Raw genomic sequence first — 26386 nt, 5'->3', positions numbered from 1 at the left:
CTATAATTCAAACTGATGAGCAATGGGAAACAGGAATCGATGTTCGCATCAATGTCAGACTCCCGCATGGCAGGTATCAACGAGCATTAACACTGGAGCAAGAGTTAATGCGGTCAACTTCTCCACTTACAGGATGCTTATAGATGAACTCCTCGTGCAATCCACACGTGATCTACAAGCAGCAAACGGTGCAACAATGCCAACATTGGGGATAGTAAACTTACCAATCAATCTTGCTGGAAATAGTTGTCCTCGTCAATTTTTCATCATGAAAGACAGAGAAATCAAAGAATCAATATGCTTGGGAGTTCCATGGATGAGAACGTACAATGCAGTCACTGAATGGTCAGAACATGCGTTAAGGTACACACACGACTCTAACGTGTACATGACTCCATTCGCCAAAACAGATCACTCGTGGCCAAGTATCCCCATCGACAATAAGCAACTGGCTATTCAGCCAAAAACACCCCCAAAGGTTATTCAGAAGGTCTGGATAAATAAATCATTGCTGACCAACAAACCGAGCAAGATATGGCTACCTAAGGACAAACTCTAGACGAAAGCAGCATCATCTCCAAAACCTTCAGAAGTTACTTCAAAGTGGAAATGGCAACCAAAAAAAGATAACACTAGAGTTTCAATGCCAGAGCTCGAAAGGAAAACCAAAACTCAAAACAAGAAGCCTCAATCTTCCAAATGGCACTGGAAACCGGTGAAAACTAAAGCAGAATCTGTAAAGCAACAAACCACATATAAATGGGTTCCAAAAATAGTTGCCAGCACAACACCCACAATCAAGGAAACATCAATTCAACTGCAAGCTCTCATGTTCCATAAACAGCTACCCTCGCCATCAAAAGCCACTGAAAACTACGTTTAGTTCCCACATCTTGCATATCATGTCGTTACCCAATGCATTGTCTCAACCATCAGAATAGGGCCACATTACACGGCCATGCATAGACACAGAATTCAAAACCCATGCACATGCACCACTCTTCGTCCGGGACGACTCAGACAAGGAAGGGGAGAGTAATTGATGAATCTGATGAATCTAGCAATAGTGAAGGCCATTAAGGGGTCCAATGTGTATATATGTACATAATGTGTGTGTTTTCTCATTATTTAGAGTTCAGTTTTGAACAAATTTGATAAAAAACTGACATTTCTAGCGGTTTTTTTGTATCATCCGACTAGCATAATAATAAGCTGTAATGACAAGTCCGGAGCATTGGGATGCTTCTAGAAAAAATATATGCTTAGGGGTGAGTCTAATAATTTTGGCTAATTTTTGCCAGTTAATAAGTATTTTCATTTTATTGTGTTTGATTTTCGTTAATAAAACATCAAAAAATTAAAAAAAAAATTCTCGCTCACGACTGTCGGAACCAAGGTCTGGAAGCAAACGCCGAAGTATCATGATAAGGTTATCAAGCATGGAAGATATGAAGCTAATCTGAAGATGTCAAATTTCGGCCTCAATGATCATGACTACATTTCGCCAAAATCGCATCAAACTGTCATACAACGCCGGAATGATAAACGGTTCGACCCACAAGTGGTATGCAGATTAAATCAGGATCAATGGTGAGAAAAATCAACCCTGTGTTATGAAAATCTCGGGAAGATATAGGTCAGGTAGGCCAAATTCTAGCTCATTGTTCATTTTCACCTTTTGAGAGAGAAGGAGAGAGCTTTTTTGACCTAGAGCGAGCTGCCACGTTTCTGCCCCGTACGGACAGTCGGAGCCAGAATTTCACACCAGATTTCACAGGTATGTTCCCTACCAAGTAAAGACCAAGTCTATTATGCATGCAAGCGCGAATCATTGCACAAACGGGCGAAGGGATCGAATCAAAGTCGAATCGGGTCAAAGAGGTCAAGGGCCCTTAGAGGCATCCATACAAAACTTTTTTCAGCCACAGAACACATCAATGTGCTCCCCACAAGGTCAAAAACAAAGACATGTGGTCAAAACCAAATTTGGTGGCGGCACACCGATCACGATCGGTGTACCTACCTAACAAAAACTGGGACAGATCTTGCAAAACACCTCCCCTCAGCCTCGCCTACAACCTATTGGTGTCAAAACCAATTTTGGCCTCCATGGTACGATCGCGATCGGTGCCCCCAGAAGTAGGTTTTGCAACTTTTGAGTTGGCCCATGCTTGGAACTCAGTTAAAAGTACACTCTCTTGAATTTTCAAGGAAAATGCACAAATTTTGCTCGTGGAATGGGCTCAATTTGTCAAACACAACCAAAAAGGGAAAATTTGACCTACAACTACCAAAATCTGGTTAAAAATGATGGTGGATGGCTTGGAAGGAACACTTGTCCGACTAAGAGTCAGGACAGTTTTGAACAAATTTGATAAAAAACTGACATTTCTAGCGGTTTTTTTGTATCATCCGACTAGCATAATAATAAGCTGTAATGACAAGTCCGGAGCATTGGGATGCTTCTAGAAAAAATATATGCTTAGGGGTGAGTCTAATAATTTTGGCTAATTTTTGCCAGTTAATAAGTATTTTCATTTTATTGTGTTTGATTTTCGTTAATAAAACATCAAAAAATTAAAAAAAAATTCTCGCTCACGACTGTCGGAACCAAGGTCTGGAAGCAAACGCCGAAGTATCATGATAAGGTTATCAAGCATGGAAGATATGAAGCTAATCTGAAGATGTCAAATTTCGGCCTCAATGATCATGACTACATTTCGCCAAAATCGCATCAAACTGTCATACAACGCCGGAATGATAAACGGTTCGACCCACAAGTGGTATGCAGATTAAATCAGGATCAATGGTGAGAAAAATCAACCCTGTGTTATGAAAATCTCGGGAAGATATAGGTCAGGTAGGCCAAATTCTAGCTCATTGTTCATTTTCACCTTTTGAGAGAGAAGGAGAGAGCTTTTTTGACCTAGAGCGAGCTGCCACGTTTCTGCCCCGTACGGACAGTCGGAGCCAGAATTTCACACCAGATTTCACAGGTATGTTCCCTACCAAGTAAAGACCAAGTCTATTATGCATGCAAGCGCGAATCATTGCACAAACGGGCGAAGGGATCGAATCAAAGTCGAATCGGGTCAAAGAGGTCAAGGGCCCTTAGAGGCATCCATACAAAACTTTTTTCAGCCACAGAACACATCAATGTGCTCCCCACAAGGTCAAAAACAAAGACATGTGGTCAAAACCAAATTTGGTGGCGGCACACCGATCACGATCGGTGTACCTACCTAACAAAAACTGGGACAGATCTTGCAAAACACCTCCCCTCAGCCTCGCCTACAACCTGTTGGTGTCAAAACCAATTTTGGCCTCCATGGTACGATCGCGATCGGTGCCCCCAGAAGTAGGTTTTGCAACTTTTGAGTTGGCCCATGCTTGGAACTCAGTTAAAAGTACACTCTCTTGAATTTTCAAGGAAAATGCACAAATTTTGCTCGTGGAATGGGCTCAATTTGTCAAACACAACCAAAAAGGGAAAATTTGACCTACAACTACCAAAATCTGGTTAAAAATGATGGTGGATGGCTTGGAAGGAACACTTGTCCGACTAAGAGTCAGGACAGTTTTGAACAAATTTGATAAAAAACTGACATTTCTAGCGGTTTTTTTGTATCATCCGACTAGCATAATAATAAGCTGTAATGACAAGTCCGGAGCATTGGGATGCTTCTAGAAAAAATATATGCTTAGGGGTGAGTCTAATAATTTTGGCTAATTTTTGCCAGTTAATAAGTATTTTCATTTTATTGTGTTTGATTTTCGTTAATAAAACATCAAAAAATTAAAAAAAAAATTCTCGCTCACGACTGTCGGAACCAAGGTCTGGAAGCAAACGCCGAAGTATCATGATAAGGTTATCAAGCATGGAAGATATGAAGCTAATCTGAAGATGTCAAATTTCGGCCTCAATGATCATGACTACATTTCGCCAAAATCGCATCAAACTGTCATACAACGCCGGAATGATAAACGGTTCGACCCACAAGTGGTATGCAGATTAAATCAGGATCAATGGTGAGAAAAATCAACCCTGTGTTATGAAAATCTCGGGAAGATATAGGTCAGGTAGGCCAAATTCTAGCTCATTGTTCATTTTCACCTTTTGAGAGAGAAGGAGAGAGCTTTTTTGACCTAGAGCGAGCTGCCACGTTTCTGCCCCGTACGGACAGTCGGAGCCAGAATTTCACACCAGATTTCACAGGTATGTTCCCTACCAAGTAAAGACCAAGTCTATTATGCATGCAAGCGCGAATCATTGCACAAACAGGCGAAGGGATCGAATCAAAGTCGAATCGGGTCAAAGAGGTCAAGGGCCCTTAGAGGCATCCATACAAAACTTTTTTCAGCCACAGAACACATCAATGTGCTCCCCACAAGGTCAAAAACAAAGACATGTGGTCAAAACCAAATTTGGTGGCGGCACACCGATCACGATCGGTGTACCTACCTAACAAAAACTGGGACAGATCTTGCAAAACACCTCCCCTCAGCCTCGCCTACAACCTGTTGGTGTCAAAACCAATTTTGGCCTCCATGGTACGATCGCGATCGGTGCCCCCAGATGTAGGTTTTGCAACTTTTGAGTTGGCCCATGCTTGGAACTCAGTTAAAAGTACACTCTCTTGAATTTTCAAGGAAAATGCACAAATTTTGCTCGTGGAATGGGCTCAATTTGTCAAACACAACCAAAAAGGGAAAATTTGACCTACAACTACCAAAATCTGGTTAAAAATGATGGTGGATGGCTTGGAAGGAACACTTGTCCGACTAAGAGTCAGGACAGTTGCAGATAACCTCAAAATGGATCTCAGAATCTCCTACAAGTACAAATATGGTAATTTCAATCTCGAATCATCACACAAAGCTAGAATTGGAGCCGATCCAATGCCAAAACCAAAAGGTCATTTAAGGATGCTCAAACATCACATGGATATCCAAGAAATGCTTGAAAAATGCCCAAATCTGGAAAACCTCATAAGACAGGGTATAAAGTGCCTGATAAGGTCAAAATCAGACAATGGAGTAGGCTGATGGTAACAGAACATTATGGGAGCAGTGGGAGCTCTAAAACTAACTTCAACTAACTCCAGGATCCAACCAAAATTCATCAGGAAAACCAAATATGGTTAGACTTAGTAAAATATGGTCAAATAGTGAAAAATTTCTCTAAATTGTTCATTTTAAGTCCAAACTTGAAAATAAATCATCAGTGGGCTAGGCAAGCATAGGAGTTCATGACCATCTAGTTTTCACCAAAAACAGGCCCAGAACACCGATCGCGATCGGTGTACCTAAGCTTCAGAACTTGACCAAAACCTATCTTATCCCTTGTACACATCTTGTTCAAGTCACCATCCAAGTTTCAAGCCAATTGGACATCAAAAACTCATAAAAAATCAGAGTCTAGTCCAAAACTCCCTTGTAACCCAGAAATGGGACCAGTAAACTCAAAAGTGGTTCAAAAGACACACAGAGTGGACCAAAATGACCCTCCAACTATCAGCAACCCACTCATATGATCAAATCCAAATTTGGCCTCTGTACTACGATCGCGATCGGTGTACCTCAGCTGGCTCAGATTTTTATCAGTCATAGCTCTAGTCTTCCTAGTCCCACTGGTGAAATATGGACAAGAATGGATGAAATTTGTTCAAGTTATGATCATTTTTAACTTTTGAACTGTTTTTTACTAAAAGTCTAAATGCGATTGATTACGAAGGGAAAATCCTGACAGCTTGTGATTCTCCTGACACAGAATGCCTCGCCCAAAGAAAGGTAGGCAGTGGACAGCAGCACCATATGAAGTGGAGGAGCTCGCCACAAATGAGAAGGCTCACATCTCGGATGAGATACTGGCTCAAATCCCTGCCCACATCTTCATCTCGAAGTTTAAGGATGCGGATGGTGACTTGGTAAAGACAACTATCATGCCACGGGAGATATGGAATCTCCACCAAAGGCCGGAAGTAATAGAGGTTGTGCAAGCGGTACACTTGGAACAATTTTTCAGATTACAGCCATGGGGAACAGATTACATGAGGGCCCACGAGCTCATGAGCTCGATACAATATGATGGGCAGGCAATGCTCACAGACAAATAGGGTCAAAGGTTAAAGTAAAGATCACGAAGGAAATCATCAACGAAGCCTTGCATTTCCTCCCAGGGCAACACAATTTGTTAGCAAAGACAAAGTCACTGGACAATGAGAAGGCATTCCTCAAAGCGAAGGGGAACAAATACAAATACAGTGACATGATCTACGGAGAGCTGGAATTGCCGATGAGATTGATATCTCAGCATTTCAGAGTTCAAAAGCCTCCTCGCTACACAGAGCCAATCCTGCACATTGCCATAGTCATGGCTCTAGCGACAACAGAAAATAGATCCATTCGCTGCGACTACGGTTCCTACATTCTGGACAATCTGATTGAAGAAAATTTGAAAAGTACTTCATGATCAAACCAAGCTCTCTGACAAACAAATGAGGTGGGCAAAATTTCTTTCACAATTTAATTTTTATATTGCTCATATTTCTGGCAAGCACACTCAAGTGGCCGATGCACTATCACGACGACCAAAAGTAAATGCAGTGTCTATAGCAACTCACAATGATCTATCTTCTATGATAGATGAATATACTACTGACCCTGATTTCAAGGATAAAATGTCATCCATTGCCTTAGGAAAGAAAGAAGAACCATTGACCTTGAAGGATGTTTATCTTCTCCATGGCAATAGGCTATGTGTTACTAACTTTCTTTGTGAGAAAGTAATGTATGAATGCCATACTCCTCCCTATGCGGGACATAGTGGGAGTCAACCTACTCTTTGAGGAGTAAAGACGTATTTATATTGGCCTACCATGAAAATAGACATACAAGAGTATGTTTCAAGATGCGTGGTATGCCAAAAGACCAAGTATTTAGGGAAGCAACTTGGATTACTCCAGCCATTTCCAATTCCTAATTCACCATTGGAGAGTATATCCATGGATTTTATCATTGGATTACCCAAGTCTATCCATGGGAATATGGGAATATGGATAATAGTCAACAATTTTAGTAAACAAGCACATTTCATACCTGTCAAACAGACTATTAAGGCACTTCAAATGGCCCCCTCTTCATATCACAGATTTTCAAACACCATGGCTTGCCAACATCCATAGTGTCAGATAGAGGTCCTCGAATGACCAATAATTTTTGGAAGGGTCTCTTTGAGAATCTAGATACAAGGCTAAATTTCTCCTTGGTCTATCACCCACAAATGGATGACCAAAGTGAGATAGCTAACCTTACGATCCTAGATTACTCAAGATCTATGTCATGGAAGTAGATAAACACTCACAATGGGAGAAGTACCTACCTCTTGTAGAGTATGTGTACAATAACATTGTCCATACTACTACAGGGAAGGCACCCTTTGAAATCATAGAAGGACGACCAAAAAGTCCCTTGCTACTTAAGGTACATGGGAAGATCTCTGCTAACTGATGAGTATAGCCGAGACCTACAAGAATATTTTCAAAAGATTAAGGAGGCTATATCCATCTCACAACAAAGAAGAAAATTTGTTGCTAACAAGCACAGAAGGGCCTTAACTTTCAAGGAAAATGATTGGGTCCTACTCAAGTTTCCTGAGGCTCAATTGAGGCAAACGACGGGCAAAAATCCTACGGGCCACCAAAAGTATTATGCTAAGCTAGCAAAAAGATACTATGGTCTTTTTCAAATCCTAAAACCAATCAACGAGATGGCCTATCAACTAAAGTTTCCCAATCATTGGCTCATACACAATGCTTTTCATGCGAGCCTACTTAAGCCTTACAAAGGAGAGCCACTAAGAGAACCAAGAATTGAGGACCCGCTCGAGATTCAGGATTAAGGAGAGGTGCTCCAACCCAAATCCATCCTTCGACATGAAGACAAGGTACTAAGACATGGTAAGATATCCAACGATATCTTATTAAGTTCAAAAATTATCCTTTTGAAGATGCTAGATGGATGCAAGGAACACAGCTTAAGGATTGAACCTTGTCAATTCTTACAATGCTATACTAGAGTAAGCAAATGTAAATGTTTTTTTAAATGAACAATGTTTTTGTCTTATAAGACTAGTATTCTTTTTTATTGTACACAAATTTAAGGAGTATGCATGCTTAAAATCATGTTTGTGATGACGACATCTCTCAAACACCAAGTAGAATTTGTCACTCTACTTTGGAAATGTGATATGGACTAAAGAGCAGACATGCTTGCGGCACCCGAGTCTCCCAAGCACCAAATGGATTAGTCATCCATTCTAGAATGATGTCTTAGGGTAAAATGGGATCCTCTACCCGCTAAGAAATCTAAACTAATGACTAAAACTTTTACCCTCTCTACCTCATAGTCGAGGATGACTATGATTTTAAAGGAGAGGTAATGTCATAAAATCTAATATCTAGATTTACCCAAATGATTTTCTCATGTTAAACTAATATGGGAAGGTAAAAGGGAAACAAGAGCTAGTACATAGATATGTGTTATTAGACCTAGCTCAACACGGGGTCAAAATGAGAGATGGTTACATCTTGACAAGGGCTCAAAAGGAGATGGTCTACTGAAGAACAATATGTAAATAACGGAGCTTAAAGACCTTAGGGATAGATTCATTAAAGAAATCCAAAAGTTAGTGTTGTTAAAAGTCCTTAGACCTTAGGCTAGGCATGTGCTTGAGGTGCTCGAGGTGCTTGATAACTAAGGTGCTTGTCATGCTTGAATGCCAAGGTGCGTGTGGTGTGTAAGTCAACCATGATCCCTACAAAGGAGGGGGCGAGTCCTAAAGGTAGGGGCATGAGAGAGAACACACACTCACTCACTCAAGGCAAGCCCTTTCCGCAAGAGGCAATAAGAACACATGTCAAGCACTTATCCATGTTGCCCCCATCGTGTGTCTAAAGCCTATTAAATGGCCTTTAAAGGGGTCCAATGAGAATTAAGTTTGATTAACTAATTATCCAAGCATTTTTCAAGCCCTCTCTCTCAAAGGGGAAAGGAGGACACTTGTCAAAATGCTACCTCTATTGCTAGTTATGACTAAAGCTTGTGATTGGCTAGGCTTGGCATGAGCGAATGAGAGGCAAGGTAGTGCAAAAGGAAAGAGGGGTTGACCTAGGAAAGAGGAAGCTCCCTTTTTGCTCATTCTTGCCCACGCACCCTCTCACACGCTCTCTCATTGTGTGAAGCAAGAACTTGATCTCCTTCTCCAAGCTTGAGAAGTTGAGAGTTGAAAACATCTTCAAACTTTGAAGCAGGATCCTTCTCCTCTAGTATGTTGCAATTTGATTATAGTCGATTGAAAGTGCCTTGAGAAAGATGACAATTTTATCTTCATCATCTACTTTAGAATCAAGGGATGCTAATTAAGTGCAAATGGATTAAATCTTGTTAATGAGAGTTGCAATGTTTTGATGTGATTCCATAAGAATCCCATAGAGTTGCATCTTTAGGCTAGATCTCATGCAATGTTGTTTCTCTTTTTCAGGTGATTCTTTATCCCAATATTTTGCAACCGATGTGGTGGTATGTCATTGAGGTAGACTTGCAAAGTGCACGAGTCTATGAAGGCTACAATCTCCCAGCTCTACAAAAGAATGAGAGGAAAATGCAGACCTACACGCATTTGAAAACTCAGAGAAAAATGGAAAAGAAACGTACAAGAAGATGCAAAGATAGCAGTGAATGAGTAAGACGATGTGTCTTTAGGGGGAGAGCTCTTCATAGATAAAGGGATTTATGCTAAGTTGTGCCAAAATGAGAGAGAGGCTGCTTAAAGTGCCAATACATTGTATTTGAGCATTCTTGCTCCCGTTGTAACTAGCTACATATGTTCTATTGCAACGAAAGCATATATTTTCCTTTTTCACAAGTTTCAGTAATAAGTGTAAAATTTTGATGCAATATAAAGTTGTGATAGTTTTTAGAGTTTGAAGCAAAATGGTTTTCAACTTTATTATGTAGGATAGATGTCATTCTTGTACCTTATTTTTGTTTCTTCCTCTTTTTGCGCATTTTTCATTGTTTACACATTCACCCATGGGGGGCTATGGTAAGGGGGCATGAATGACTTTTTAGCATCTCTGCCACCCACACAGAGGAGATGGTATGAGGACATTCACCATGTCCCATCTCAGGGCACTGGCCCATTACAAAGACCATCCCCATCACCATCCCATAATGTTGACACATTACATCGACCACTCCCTTTTCCTTACCACCATAGTGTTGGTACATCACACCGACCATTTCCTTCACCATCTATATCTTTATAGTGACCACAAAGCTCTAAGTTATTTGCCTCCAATTGGTGCTCATGTGAGTCATCATGGGTCTGACACTGTGGTGGTGGAGGAGGCAGATGTTGTGACTGTAGCACCGCGCATACTTCCACACGTCCTTGCAACTATTGAGCGTCAATACCTCCCTCCTCTCTTAGTGCTCCCACACCACCTAGTACAAAGTTGCCATCTTCTTTGACTTTTCCTTGACGCCGGGCCACTCCGTGGTTCACACTCCATAACACACCTCACCTCACACAACTGAATACATCTCACCTCACATTGCAGGACACACCACTTGACACCCCTTGCTTGAAGTTGATGCCACCCCTAGATTCACCTCTGTCAAGACTTCTATTGATACCCTTCTCTTGAGACCCTTGCCATGACCCTTCAATATTATCGCAATATGCAGGTAAAGCTCCCTTACACAATAAACAAGCTCCATTACACCATAAACCCTATTATCAGTGAGATACACACCAATGAGAATGATAGAAAGGTAAACACTGCCATGCATAGCTTTTGTTTACAGGTCTTCCATCACCACATCTCATGAAGAATGGAAAGAAATGCCAACTCACCACAAAGAGAAGGTCATCAACATGCTTCACATCTTCTTTGTATGGAGGATGTGGAGAATCATTTCTCCACAAACACAATGATGTGCAACAACCGCACAAGCACTCAAAAGTGTACAAAGCGTTAGTCTGAAAAAGAAAAGTCATCTTGGCTCGACAAGGAAGAATGGAGAACATTACAAAAAATAGTATCGTGAAAACCCCAACAAGTGGAGCCAATAGAAAGATGCAGCAAGGTTTCGTGGAGTAAGGAAGTTTGCATCACTTAGGCAACAATAAATGGGTGAGCTTTGAGGGTGATTTTGTAAGTAAATCTGCATTTCTTTTATGGTTAGCATTTTATCAATTTTTAATTGCTCGATCTAATTTCTTTTTGCATTTACTTTAAATATTGGATGATGACCAACTCAAAGCGTAACCAATTCGAGCAAAGATATGGTGCACACCATGGTCTCAATGCGTTCATGGAAATTTTGAGATCTTGACCCAATGAAGTAAGATACATAAACTTTGAACACTAATTCCATTAAAGTTACGATGTGTTTTATTAGTTTTGTTATCTAAAATTTATGTATTGTCTCTTTTTTATTTGCAAAATCTGACTCAAATGCCCTTGTAGCATGATGAGACCTCTTCACCAGAGTAGCACACTCATATACTATCATATGTTTCTCTTTTAGCACATTCATACATATATGTATCTATTGGGGATGACATGGTTCTCCCATTTTAACTGCAACATTTAACACGATCTATATTTTTCATTTCAATTTGAGGCATTCTCTCATTTTTTTTAATGCAACATTTGACACTATATGCGAATATTTATAAATATTGCATTGTCAATTCAATGCATTTAACGATTTTATATCAATGAAAAACAAATTCTTTTCAACTTTCGTGTCATATCAATTCCTTCAAGTTATGTTGTTATTTTTCAAGTTACTACTGTCATTGATAGTTAGAAGTGGTTACAAGAGTTGATTGGGTAGCAGAGCCTTTTGGTTCTACCACCCCCAATCTTTTTCACCTACAGACATCAATATGCATGTTGATATATATGGTAATGCTGTATCTTTATCAGACGCTATATCTACATCTAAATATATGTTGATATTACATCAAAGCAACATAGATATCAATGCATATATCGATGCTCTCCTTGCGATGCAAATATTGGCGTCCATATCAATGACATGAGCTAAAAAAGCTAATTATGACATTACAGAGGTCATCTGACAAGATTATTAGAGACTATAAAAAAATATGAGATTACTGACGGGGTTATCAGAGACTGTCTAAAATTATCAGAGACTTATCTGAAATTTTAGAGACTATCTTAAAAGCTAATTATGACGTTACAGAGGTCATCTGACGAGATTATTAGAGACTATAAAAAATTATGAGATTACTGATGGGATTATCAAAGACTATCTAAAATTTTAGAAACTTGCTACTAGTATTCCATACTATGCTATCGAGATTCTTTTTATCAAGCTCATAACCAAAGCTCTAAGGATTCCATTACTTTTCTTTGCAATATACTTTTATTGATTATTCATTGATGTTCTGAAGAAGAGGGGAATGATATATGATGATCAAGGAAGCCGCTAAGTTGGTTGAGTCATAAAGATTATAGCCTCCACGGTCCTATGTGTACTTAAGCTTTTTTTTGTCGTAAAGAGATCCATGAGAATGAGTAATGAAACGCCTTTTAACACTAGTTCTGTAATTGGGCACTCAAATGTCCTGAGACACTAAAGTGTCCTGCTTTTTCAGCAACTTATCATAATTATTTAGTGAAGCTAGAATTAAAATTTATAGGTCACGTTCATATTTTAGGTCAGTTATGAGGTGAAGAACATAGCCAAATTTTAAATTTGACAAAAGTAATACTAAACTAAGATTATGGTGATAAGTTTTAAGATGGAAAAATCATTAAAAAAAAAAAATAGTGCAATTTTAACAAAGCTCTCATAAATTGAATATAATTTCTCATCAAAATAAGATTTTGCATAGATTAGGAGGTGTATGGATAGGAAAAAACTTATTATACGAAGAAATTGAGCTTCATAACTTAGTTATGAGTCTAGATTTTTGTTGTAATAAAAAAAAACCCAAACCTTGAAAACGCTGAGAAAGAGAAAAATTTTGGTCTTTCAAGGCCTCTTTCTCATTAACATCATGAGGTTATGGGAAAAAACTTAAAGTCTATAATGTGTCTATAGGCCAATACCCATCCATTAAGCATTTTTCAAGGTTTGAAACTCACAAGTATCATGTGCTTTAAGCTCATTTAAAAAAAATTTATAGTGCGTAATTTCTTGCAAAACGAACACTTTTATGAAAAACTAATGAAAGTGTATATATAAATTCCCCAATTATGTCCGTATGAGGTATTTGTATACAAATAAGTTATATGGATGGAAAAATCCAAAAGTGGACTTTATTTTAAGGCTAATATTTTATAAATAAAGAAATAAGAACTACAACAAGTGCAATTTTTGGGATTTGACATAAATCGCCAAATGTGGCTTGCATAACCATCAAATAGTATCATCTCGTGTAATGGAATCATAGATCTAGTATATACTCATCATTAGATATTGCAAATTTAAATGAACAAAATATTTTATGTGGTTGTTAATTGAAATTGTAAACATTGCGGATTTGACCCACACGACTTTCCATATTTAATTCTAGTCACAAAGAAAAATAAAATTACATGACAATTACAAAAATATCACACATATATAAGTAGCTACCATGGATTATTGCATGCATCCTGCTCATTTTTTTCTCAGATTAGAATGCAAGTTTCTGTGAAAATTTGAATGCTATTTTGCGTACGTGCTTTTTATGAGAGTAGTTACTGTTGAGTTTGTGTATAAAAGTAACGGACTATAATTTTTGGAGTACTTTATGTAGCATTTTATAAGTTTGTAAAAGCATTCCTTGAGATGTTTTCTAGATTTCATGTATCACTTTATTTAAATTCTTTAGTGTCTTTGGTACCAATAGTGTTAAGAGAGGGTTAACTTTATAAAATCTAGCCCTCAATCTAGTGACATCTTATGTTAATAATCTTGTCTTTAATTTTGGTTATTAGCATGCTAGTTTGAATATGTATGTGAAATGATACTTGGTTATACATCCAAAAATATAACATATGCTAAGGTGATTCTATGCCTAAAGGAAGTAAAATCTAATTACTATTTCATTGGTATCAAAGCACCTAGGATGGCCTCGTCTTCTATGGAGCCATCCAATCTAAGAGACTCCATCATCGCAAGGCAAAATTCAAAGATCTTTCTCAATCAAGAGATGATTTGAGGTAAGCAAGGGGAAAAAAAAAAGATTTCTAACTTTGTTGCATAGTCAACAACAATATAAAGAAAATGAAAGCAAAGAGTACTTAAATTTTATTCTTTAGTGTTTCTAATTGGAGAAGGAGAGCTCTTACTTTTCAGTTTGTCAAGTAATCTAAATAGCATGAGTAGCTCAAAGAGCATTATGGGTTTCTCTTAAGAAGAGGAAAGAAGTCCTCTTGAGGTTTCTAAGAGTTGTCACAACATATGGAAAGATGTTCAAACCATGTATATTGTCATGAATCTCTTCCCAAACAGAGATCCATGTAACTCTTTGAATGTTGCGTTTAAGCAATCAAAGATGAAGGTAGCAACATAAACACCAGAGAGTGCAATGCGAAGTATTTGTAGCCACAAGATAAAACCCAAAGAAGAGAACCCTAAGCACAACTTGAGCATCACATCAAGAAATTGCTCACAAAGAGTTGGAAGATCTCTATACATGAAGATTAAAATCACAGACAAAAGTAGCAACATAAACACAAGATAGTGCAATGCAAAGTATTCATAGTCACAAGGTGGAACCCAAAGAAAAGAAACCTAGGCACAACTTGAGCATCTCATCAAGAAATTTCTCACAAAGATTTGGAAGATCTCTATACATGAAGACTAAAATCCATGAGTTTGTGCTCGCTGGTTGCCAAGCGTCGCTATCTTATTATTGTAGAGACAATGAAAACCACGCACATACATGTCACACCGTGGGATGGAGTCGAGTTGACTAGTGCATAAAAGTTACAAGAGGTTGTCAAGTTCTTGGAAACCACACTCAATCCCTATTTACCCGAAGCTACAATTAACTGGATGTCATGTAGCAAAAGATTACTACGACACCCACATGCAAATCTCGTTGATTCATTAAACAAACGAAGTCCAAATGTGATCAAACTTGTAAGATGACTAGGTAGTGACTAAAGACACCCACCTATAGTCTCAAATCTCACCTTTGACCACTTACCAAAATTGTTCTTATTATCTATAGGACAAATTTGAACTAACTATTTCCAATCCCGAATGCACCCTAGAGCTAAGCAATCATGCCCTAACACCCCTCCTATGCATAAAGTGCAGTTTGGTTATACAAATCTTGAGTTATGAACAAATTTACAAGGAGGTTAGCCACAAAAAAAAAACACAATTTTATCATGAGAAACTTACATAGTCACGAAGAGCTTTCACATGTGAACGCAATGAAACAGATGGCACTTCAAATGGACCCTTCGTGAGAGACTTATGAGCTTGAGAAAGAAGGAGAGTACACAATGCTTCGTAGAAACATTGTAGCTTATTATTTACAAAAAATTGGCTTTTATACTTTAGACATAAAGTTTGAAATGTGAAATTGACTCAATTTTTGATAAGTGGAAGCTAGGGATTACCTGGAATAAATACAATTCGGAAGCTCTTGACCCCGACTACCGACTTTACATTCCTGAAATCAGAAGTTACATATTGCACATGACAAGGTTTTAACATCAAGAATGAGACTATTACAAAAATGAGCTTAAAATATGGAAAATTGCGTTGCCGGATTAGCTTGCTACTAACATTTTCCCCCCTCTTAACCTGGATCATAGGGTTGTGAATGTTATCCAGAGCAACAAAAGGATTCCTTTATAAATAGAGCAAGTGTCAAGATATGTCACAATGGCCTACATTAGATGATGCCTATTTAATGTCCCTCTTTCAAGAAATAGGGTATGCCATTAAAAACTTCTTGTGTGGCACTAATCGACAAGCTTTATCCGACCTTCCACAATTGCTCCTCCATGTTTCATAAGGCCTCATGTAGGCATAAAATCTCCAAGTTCAATATACAAGCAAATCAGTTCGAGGGATGCTCCCTTTGACAAATTTGAAACATAAAAGATACCTAGATTTCAAAGGCAACTTTTACATATGGACTGTACATGGAGGCTTTTGTCTTGTGAACAATCGAAACAGGTGAGGCTCACATTGGCATTCTAAAACAAAAGAATTATAAAAAGTCACATGAGGCATTTAAATGGAGTATTTTGCAAGCTAAAATCAAGAATGGCTAGTCATACAATGCTCTTAAAGGGAGATAGTTTATAAACTATAAAAACAAAGAATATGTCAAATGTACGCCTAATTCTTTCATTCATTAAGGCTTGTTTAGAGAACCAATAAAGGGTCAAACAGTGATAATGAACCTCAAAAGTACACATAAATATAAGGGAAAATACATTTGGCTAGAACTCTTAACAAGTTCTTGCCAGAACCAGGAACATGAAAGTCAGGAGTGTAGAAGTTTCTGCAAAGAAAGGCAACCTTGCATTCATCCACCCTCATAGACGAAGTCTTTGATTTCTAAGCTCCATAGGCTCAAAAGGCTTGTTACATTGTGATGCTCAATGCTGCATCTAATGGACGATCTACCAACGGGTTCATGTTATCACTTGGGAGTTCTGCTATCACATAGAGCAGCAAGAAGCAACCGTGGTACGGTTGCTTTGTACTTTAAAGAGCTTGACAACAAGGACATACAGGAGTGGCTTGACAACATACTAAGCCATGTATCCAGCCAGAACTGCATTTGGCTAGCGAACGCTCGCATGATCGGCTGACCTTCCTTGCAAGAGATTTCAGTTGCATAACTGAAGTCTACCTTGCTAAGACCACAGTAGAATCTTTGAGAATATACTGGAAAAAGTGATTGCCAACATGGTTTCACCAAGATCTGATAGCCCTAGAATCATACAAAACTCGTGAATAATTCTTAATTTCTTCCGTGATAACCTCATTCCATACAAAATTATCAGTTTTGCAAAACCTGTAAATGTTTATTTCCTGTTGAAACTCCAATTTCGCAGGTTGTGTCACAATGTCTAAACAAGCTCACATGGCCCCTAGGTACATGGCTTGATAAGATTAGCAGAGCCAAGCAGGGGCTCTCTTACAACCCATAAACTTCTACACCCAGCCTTCACAAGTGCAGTCACAATGTCTAAACAAGCCCACAGGGCCCCTAGGTACGTGGCTTGATAAGGTTAGCAGAGCCAAGCAGGGGCTCTCTTACTCCCATAAACTTCTACACGCAGCCTTTAGCTAAATGCACTGCCAAAGGGCGGGAGAGTACATCCGCATGCATGCAATAATTTTCTGTTCAGTTTAAGGAGAGGATAAGCTTGAAGCATTTAGATTGAGCTCCCCAAGCAATTCCAAAAGGCAGAGGGGCATAGAGACTTATACAAAAAGGCCTGATTGGGCTCTTGGTTGTATATTTCGTTTCTCTTCTAAATATTCTTTCTCCTGCTTTTACAGCCAAAAAGAACTAAAAATCCGAAACGGAGGGTATGAGAGAGACATCGAATGCTCTACTAGCTTTGGCAGAACATTTTAATGTTGCTAATAAGTTTTACATGTACAAGACAGGAAAGGCTGCTAGCAAGATACAGCTTCGATTACTTCAATGCTCCGTCGCTCAACTTGAAGATGCAGATAGTATTTCTACTATCCATCACCCCTCTGAAGATAAGACATGAGACTCCTCTGATTCTTTTGAAGATTTGGTGGAGTCCTAGAGGTTGTAGAGGTAAGATCAAACCTTTGGGTTTTGGAAGCTGGACTTTCAGCCAGAGATGGCGTCCCCTCCCTTTTCTTATTGACCATATCCAGCTTCACAGACTCTTCAATAACCGTTGCCGAAGGATCATGTTCATGTTCATCATCATCAGCATTAACTGGCCTTTCTTGCTTTGCTTCCCTTGAAAGGCATGGAGAGAAAAGCGATGTTAGGCGCTTTTGCCGAGCGTCTGTCATAAATTTCTGCATGTTACTTGAGCTAATAGCAGGCTTGGGGTGAGGTGGCAAGATGGGCTGCTCTGTGAGAGTTGTCAGTACAGCAGCATGATCACTCCAATTTTTTGGGTACATCTTGATAATGTCTGTACTTGAGACATGGGGCAAAAACCCTTGATCACAAACAGCATAGTCTATTCTGCAATATTGCCATCAAATGATAACATATTACAACAGACAACAGTAGACTAGGGGACACACAACGTTCAGAATAACTCTTTACCGCAATCCTTCATTGTGTATCCTTGCCTCCTTTTTTTGATTCCAGACCGAGAACACATCCTCATCGTTGGGGTGGAACTTGCGAAACAAGTCAACATACTCATCAAATAGAGCATCCATGAAACTGAGCTCTTCTGCATCAGAAATCGCATTAGCACTACCAATGAGAAAAAATCTTAGGATCATGATTTGAGCCAAAATAATACATGCATACAAATAAACATGTCATCACAACACCAACATCTTCACAAAAGTCTTTTACAGAATCAACAAATGCAAGCCAACAAACATGCAAATCCAGATGAATGGCACTGTTTCAGCTTTGATAAAATCATAGCAGGAAGCTTAAACTACATGTGGGACAATGCAAAATTGACAAAGATAAAAAACATTCTATGAAAGGTTGTGCACAAGCATGCATCGATATTGGGGATGTCTCTTTCCTGTTATATATGCACAGAAATTGACAAGATGTTGATGGTGTAGGGAAAGGTCTTTTGACTGACCTTTCCCCTGGAATCTGAGCGACCAGCTGGCAACCGACGGAGGTCGGGAGCCAGTCTGGGAGCACAGATTCCAAGGGGGAAGGTCAGTCAAAGACTTTGTCCAGGGGAGAGGGCCACAGACCTGCAGTGCAACACAGACCTGCAGCGCGAAGAGGACAGTGCGCACAGGCAATGTTCACAATGATTACGGGCCTGCTGATGTGTCCCAACAATCATTGGAAATGATTGTCTGAAGATTATGGGCCCCACTGATGTGTCAGAAATCTGATGGTGTAGGGCAGAAATTCTGGCCAGGTATGGATAGTAGATGTACGGCCGACATTCTCTGCCCTGCGACCTGGACCTTGATGGTAGATAGAAAATCGTTAACTGGGGTACACAAGACTCCTTGTTAATGTCTCATTGCTGACTTGCCAGGGCTATAAAGATAGTTGGATGCATTAAGGAGCTATGCACAGGAAAGGACTTTTTTGTTAACCTTAGCAAGACCAAGGTGATGATACTTAACACCACTACACACTGGGTGAGGGCATCCGCACCAGTCACATATGGTCAGGAAGTGGCGGATACCTTTAGAGCAGCAGATATGCCAGTTACGCCACTTAGAGCTAGAGACATAGGAGCATTACATATGTCAATGCCCTAAACACTATGAGATAGATATCAGGACAATCTCATTCTCTCTTCAGATAGGGCTTTGAACCTCTGTCGAGGATGATGGATTACATTAATCAGAGATGCCTTGGGCTTTCCTTGCTAGTGTTAAACAGACACAGACACTCTTTATTTTTGAGTTCAACACACTTCAACAGAGGACCCATTCAGAGGCAATAGACAGATTTCTTCCTGAGGAGCAGCACTTACAAACCCAAGGATATGTCCTTTTTTCAATTCATGGGACCTACAAAGATCTTGACGCCCTTGGTGAGGGTAGTACTAGCTGCCCCACAGAAGAATAATCCACAATCTAGGCACCCTCCAACCAGCATCACTTGCCATCATAAGGCCAAAGGCAAACAAGGAGGACAGGGTAATAGAAGATGAGGATGAGGATGAAGAAGCTACACGCCAACCACAAGAAACCAGCAACCCATCTCCAAAATCAAAGCACCAACAACTCTCAACTCGAAAAAGCCAGGAGGAATCATCAGATGCTTAAGAAATAAGTCCATCTGATGAAGGTTGCTGCTGATGACTACAGAATCGAGCTCCTGTAGAAGGCAAAAGATGGACCCAAACAAACTTGATGGAGACCAGACTGCTGGAGAACTTGGCAGAGGACCTGCCCCCACATACAAAGAGACACAAATACCAAAAACATCAAACTCGCAAACAAACAAGCTGTAGCAGGGCTACAGTCACTTGCATGGAACAGGCAGTTACAGTTGGACTTGGGTTCACAACTGGGTGGACTTTTGCCTGAGCAGTGACACGTGGCAAACAAAGGGAGTGGTCTACTAGACACTGTGGCCAGTTCATCGCCACCACAGTTTGGAGATAGGCATAGCTGGACTGTCAAGGATATTTGTGTTAGCCGTTGGCTGCTCTTTATAGTGGTATATATGCTCAGTTGGTTTTAGTTGTCGAAGGCTTCCTAGACGTTCTATGAGTCTAGAGTCTTGAGTCTTGTGTTTAGTCTAGCGCCGCACATCTGCGCTCTCCCTGCATTAGATGGAGCCTTGACACCCCCATTGTACCTGTGAGTCCTTGACTTGAGGCTGAGTGTGCTGCCAGCCAGAGTCTGTAATGGTTCCATGAGTTAGTCGAGCTCCATTGAGTTTGGAGTCTGCTGTTGTGTCTTTTGAGTTTGCTCTTTTCCATTGCTCTATAGTGTTTACAATCTGTTGGAGTGAGGTTTCTTGCATATTGCACTGAGGAGCAACCATAGTAGAGAGCACGACACACATTTCTTGCCACAGCAGGTGCTCTCATTTTTGGCACGCCCAGTGAGACCTCAACTGAAGTCTCACTCCGTTAAGCGTACATGGTCGAAAAGCTAGCTGGTTTAGTCTCTCACTTGGCCTAGTCTGTTGGTCTGAACTCGTCGGGTCTAGCTTGGTCTAGTCCACCTTTGCCTTTGTCCAACTTGGTCTAGCTGGTCTTCACTCTCCTTGAGCTTGGCCTATCTGGTCTAGTCTCTCGCCAAGGTCTAGCTAGAGTAGTCTAGTCAAGTCTGGTCCAATGGGTCTAGACTGTCCAACAAGTTCAAGGGTCTTCATGCCCAGAGCTTGGGTGGGTCGGTTGCTACTGCATGACACATACAAGGCAGTCTAAAGATCAACAAAGCCCACTATAAAGTCCTCTGCAATACTACCGTAGGAAGCGTCCACCTTTCTTACCAAGTAGAAGTCCCCCACCCCCGCTTCCACTACCCTCTCTAGCATCTCCCTCAACCAACTCCTGAGTCATCACCACCCATGTCCCCTCCCCCAATACACATTCCACCAACTACGTTACAACAGGCTCTGAGCTTGGAGAAGTTGCCAAGCATACTGGCCAAGGTGAACATAAAGTTTCCGACTTTCAGGGGACTCTCCACAGAGGATGCAGAGGAGCATGCTAGGAGATTTGTCTCTCTCTGTAGAGGTCGTGGCCTCAACACGATCTTGGATAGCTTAGCAGACAAATGGTAAAGTCAGTTTGCAGAGGACGACTTTACAACTTGGGCAACACTAAGGCAACAGTTCTATGAAGCTTTCAGACCAGGGAGCTTTCAAAAGAAGGTTTTGGGCTATAATTAAGTGCTCGCTACCCGCTCGCCATCACTTCCTGCTCGCCATCGCTGCGCCCCGCCATCGCTGTCCCCCTCCTCCCTACCTGCGCACTGCCCCAGCTCTGCGTAGCACTGCCCAGCTGGCTGCCGCAGCCCTCGTGAGCTTTCCCCCCCTCCTCGCTTGTCGCCAGCGCCCCCCCGGCCCCCCTCGTTTGCTGCCCGTTGGCCCCACACTCACTGCCTGCCCCCCTTGCTGCCAGCAGCTGAGAACCCCTCCGGTTTTGCTCGACGGGTTCCCCCAACTGTGCTCACTCGCTTTTGGTGCACTCTCTCCAGCAGGGCTTGGTCTCGCCTTCATTCCTTCCACACTCCTGTGCAGCAGTAGACACAAATAAAGGATTCTGCCCCGCCACAGAGGGACTTGACAGAAGCCCCCTCGCCCGACCCTGCGGAACCCTCCATCCGACTCGCTCTTTGGCCGACAGAGCAAGCGATCTTAGAGGCAGAGGTGGCGCGCCTTCACGCCACCTCTGTTATCTGCAAGATTCTCGGCAACAGACCCAGCAAAGAAGAGGTGTGTGATCTCCTCCAGGCCCGCCTTTTAGCAGAGGTGGGCAAGATCCTCGACGTTCAGCTTCTCGAGCGTGGCTATTACCTGATAGAGTTTGAGACCCCCGAGATGGTGTCCAAGGTCATTGCGATGAGCACCCTAGCCATCCGAGCAGTTCCAGCTCGTTTTCAACAGTGGCGCCATGGTTTCGACCCAGCTACCGACGTTCTTGTCGAGGAGGCAGACATTCCCATCTCAGTCCGCTGCCCCGGCCTGAGGAGGGAGTACCTTCCGCTCCTATCCAGGATAGGCTCAGAGATTGGGACTGTTCTTGAGACACCTCGCACAACAGCCTCTGTAGCTGCCAAGACAACTGGCATTCCCACAATACGTGTTCTGGTTCGGAACACCCACACCCTCCCGAAGGTCATTCATTCTACTACCTCGGGTGAGTGGTGGTTGGCTCTGCCAGAGCGTGGAGTATTCGGGCCTCCCGAATCAATGTTTCATTTGTTGTCAGATGGGCCATCTTGTGAAGGCATGTCCACGGAGGAGGCCTCGATCTTCACCTCAAGCTTAGCCCCAACCTCCTAGGGCTGGCTAGCAACAGTAGATGGAGTCACAAGGTACTCATGCAGACTCACCCTCCGAACCTGGGGCTGAGGCAGAGGAGGGCTGGCAGCAGGTTCGTGGTCAACGTCGACAGGGGCCACTATATCAGCCTGGCCCTCCGGGTGGTCGCTAGGCTCGAGGCCAGCAGCGGTGGGTTCCCACAGGGAACTATTTCGACCCTCTTTAGAGGACGAGGTCCCAACTCCACCCTCCACCTCAGCCTCACCTTCAATAGCCCCTCCTCACTAGCCCCCCCTACTTCCACATCTCCCCCCGTTCCTACCCCGCAACCGACCCATGAGGTAGGACCTTCTTCGGCTGCTAGGAGATCTCTTGGCAGCGCTTTTGCACAAGTCGCTTGGCGAGAGAGGGCCAGCCCTTCTTGCATACCCCCCTTTTGGTGCAGACCTCTCCCTTTGCAGCAGTTGTGGACTGACGAGTTTCGACATTCGTTCAGGTCGGATTTCTTTGCCTACAACTTCACACGGCTTCTTAGCGACCCTTCACCAGACTTTGAGGCAGCTTGTTTCAGAGTTCATGTACTATTCCTTGCAGCTAGAGGGATAGAGGTTGGAGGATCGCTCTGACAGGATTGGAGGTAGCCATGCTATTGTGCACGGAGCTGAGTTGGCAGCCTGGGAGAGGCTATGTATGGCTTTGAGGTTTTCAGATGTTTGGCAGCACTCTGGCTTTGTGAGGCCCCCAGACAGCGTGGCCTTCTCTCGCTCGGACCGCAGAGTGGGAGGAGTAAATCTATCTCCGATAGATCGCTTCTACGCTAGTGACCACATTTGTGACTCGGGTGGGTCAGGTTGCATCTTGGCTGGGACATCTTTTTTGGACCATGCACCAGTGATCCTCACGGTGACAGATAGACAAAGGAGGGGGAGCACGATGCTACGCATCCCTAACATGATCTTGTTGGACTCTGAGCTCAGAGAGCGAGTGGTGGCTCTTTGGACACGCAGGACTCTCCTGCTGATACGTGGCCTCTGGACTTGCTCAGCTTAGTCATTTCTTTCTACAGGAGTCTACGGCCCGCCTGGCTACAACGAGGGAGGAGGAGCAACGTCTCCGACAGGGCGTTGCTTCCTTGCAGAGGATGCAGGAGCAGCATCCAAACAGTCCTTGGTTGGAGGAGCAGTTGCAGCAAGCTTGCCAAGAGCTTGTCAGCATAGAGGAGAGGCATCATGAGTTTGCTTTCCATCGACACGCATCTCAATGGACTCAAGTGGGTGACAGGGTGACTAGGCCTTTCTTTGAGGTAGTGGGACCTCGTCATGCGCACACCTGTGTCGGCCAGTTGAGGAGACCTGACGGGTCAGTTGCTTCAAAGCCAAAGGATATGCGTGCAGATGCTACTGACTTTTATCGTGACCTGCTGTCAACAGAGCCTCAGCCAGAGCGTCAGGATGCATCCAGAGAGCAGGTTTGGGCGTTGATGCCTTGTCTTGTGACTGAGGAGATGCGCCAGAGGCTTGAGCTGCCTCTCCAGCTAGAGGAGCCACATGCGGCCCTCAGAGCACTTCCCCGAGGTAGTTGTCCTGGTGAGGATGGTTTGACTATCAATTTTTTCCAAGAGTACTGGGACTTGCTGGCTCAAACCTTTGCGGCGCATTTCAGTACATCTTGCACACAGGAGAGATGCCTAACAGCATGAGTGAGGGCTTGATCTACCTCATTCCCAAGGGGGGTGGCTCCTTGGATGAGATTCGACAATGGCGGCCCATCACCATCCTCAACTCAGCCTACAAAATTCTAGCCAAGGCTCTAAGTTTGAGGATTCAACCACTTCTAGAGACCATTATACATGGGACCCAGATAGATTTTGTCAAGGAGCGCAGTATCCTTGACAACATCTTCACATTTTGGGAGGCATCTGCCCTCGCGCACCTCCGAGGTGAGGATTTGGTGATACTTCTCGATTTTGTGAAGGCCTACGACAGAGTTGATTGGGACTTCTTAGAGGGTACTTTACATAGGATGGGCTTCTCAGATGCTTGGATCAGAGGTGTGTCAGCTCTCTACAGACGTACACACAATCAAGTGCTTTTGGCAGGAAGTAGAGGAGACCGTTTCATGCTCACTCGCTCGGTCAAACAGGGCTGCCCTCTAGCCCCCTTCCTCCATCTGTTCTATGTTGAGGCGATGAAAAGATTCTTGGTTTCACAGCAGGTTGGTGTACGTGGCTTAGCGCTCCCTATTTGGGGCCATGAAGTATTGGATGCTGAGTTTGCAGACGACTCAGCTTTATACTTTGAGGGCCAGGAGGCCAACTTGCACAGGCGTGAGCAGGCTCTTGAGACTTTTTGTTGTGCATCAGGCGCCTTGATCAACTGGAGGAAGACAGTGGCTTTCTGGGTTGGTAGTGCTCCTACGTCTGATTGGTTGCCAGGTGTTTTAGATGGATTCCCCTAGGGACTGCAGTTCGCTACTTGGGCTGTCAAGTTGGCTTGGACTTGTCTCCTGAGCAGCAGATTGCTCCCCTCCTCCTGTCCATCAGGAGGAAGTTGCTACATTGGAGTTTGGCAAGACTCTTTTTGGCAGGCAGAGTTGTAGTGGCCAACCAGGTGTTGTTGGCTACTATGGGTATATTACATCTTGTTGGATCTTCTCGAGCTCCTGCATCAACCAGGTAGAGAGGCTGATCAGGAACTTTCTTTGGTCAGGATGCGATACTCAGATAGCCCGAGCCAAAGTAGCATGGCAGGTCATCACTCTAACTTGTTCTCAAGGGGGGTTGGGGATCATAGACCCAGCACAGCAGAGCAGAGCCCTTCTTGGGAAGTTTGTGGTCAGAGGACTGCTCCCATGGGAGGAGCCCTCGACGGAGTTTTTGCTTCAGCGGCTTAGAGCTCGAGTGTCTCAAGCAAGAGGCCCTTGGAGACCTTCCATCACATGGATCTTTACAGAGATGCGCAAAGTTGGTCTGAGAAGGAGACTGGAGGATCGTTTCGTTGTGAGCCTGCTTCGCTCTTGGGAGCAGCTGTGGAGAGGCCTGGAGCAGCACCAGCCCACCTACACAGAGGAGCGCTTGAGACAGCCCCTTGTTTGGAACCCCATGGTCAGCACTCAGAGAGGCCACTTGGTTGGTAGTAGGCCTCATGTTTCTTGGGGTCCAATGGCAAAGGGTCCAGCACGCACTCTAGGTGACTGGCTTCAGTTCTCAGGTTTGCCAGAGAAGTTACAGAGCATCCAGCTGCAGGGCATGAGAGGGGTGCAGAGCATGTGTCAGGAGTCAGGACATCACAGAGGCAGTACGAGCTGAGTGGCTCACACCTCTACACACAGCAACTCCTAGATGGATGGGGGCCTTCACACGACTAGAAGTCCTCATTGCAGTTCGAGCTTGCTCAGAGACTTTACCCTCCATGTTCTTCGAGATAGAGGGCAAGGGTTGACTACACAGAGTCTTAGTAGAGGCTCCACACGTTGCAGAATGTTGTTTTCAGAGGATCCGAGTAATGGGCATCTACGGGAGGACTTGTGTCATCGATAGCAGCTCTTGAGACAGGCCACTGGAGGCTTTGGGCTTGGGAGAGCTGTCCACTGGCACAAGTGCAGTGGGATCCTGGAGAGTGGTTTTGGAGGGACCCTTTCTCCTCAATCAACCATCCAGGAGTCCCTTTGTTTCAGTACACTGTTCGACTGGGACGTCACATACCGGCAGCACAGAGA

General features: G+C 42.7%; 1 protein-coding gene across 2 annotated transcripts in view; it reads right to left on the bottom strand.

Moving 5' to 3' along the window:
- Positions 1 to 17420: 17420 nt before the first annotated feature.
- Positions 17421 to 26386, bottom strand: part of LOC147429368 (uncharacterized) — a 60015-nt gene continuing 51049 nt past the window's right edge. The window contains exons 5-6 of one of the 2 annotated variants that reach the window (XM_086495557.1): positions 18329 to 18461; positions 17421 to 18244 (exon numbers count right to left, since the gene is read on the bottom strand). In XM_086495557.1, the coding sequence (XP_086351683.1) occupies positions 17758 to 18244; positions 18329 to 18461 (620 nt within the window). In that variant the 3' untranslated portion in view covers positions 17421 to 17757. The remainder of the gene's footprint in view (positions 18245 to 18328; positions 18462 to 26386) is intronic. The other variant, XM_086495558.1, reaches the window with a different exon arrangement.

The sequence above is a fragment of the Adiantum capillus-veneris genome, chromosome 22, assembly GCF_014529385.1.
Source record: "Adiantum capillus-veneris isolate H3 chromosome 22, ASM1452938v2, whole genome shotgun sequence".
Taxonomy (NCBI): domain Eukaryota; kingdom Viridiplantae; phylum Streptophyta; class Polypodiopsida; order Polypodiales; family Pteridaceae; genus Adiantum; species Adiantum capillus-veneris.
Note: the sequence above shows the minus strand (reverse complement) of the source record. Positions and strands in the feature narration are given on the sequence as shown.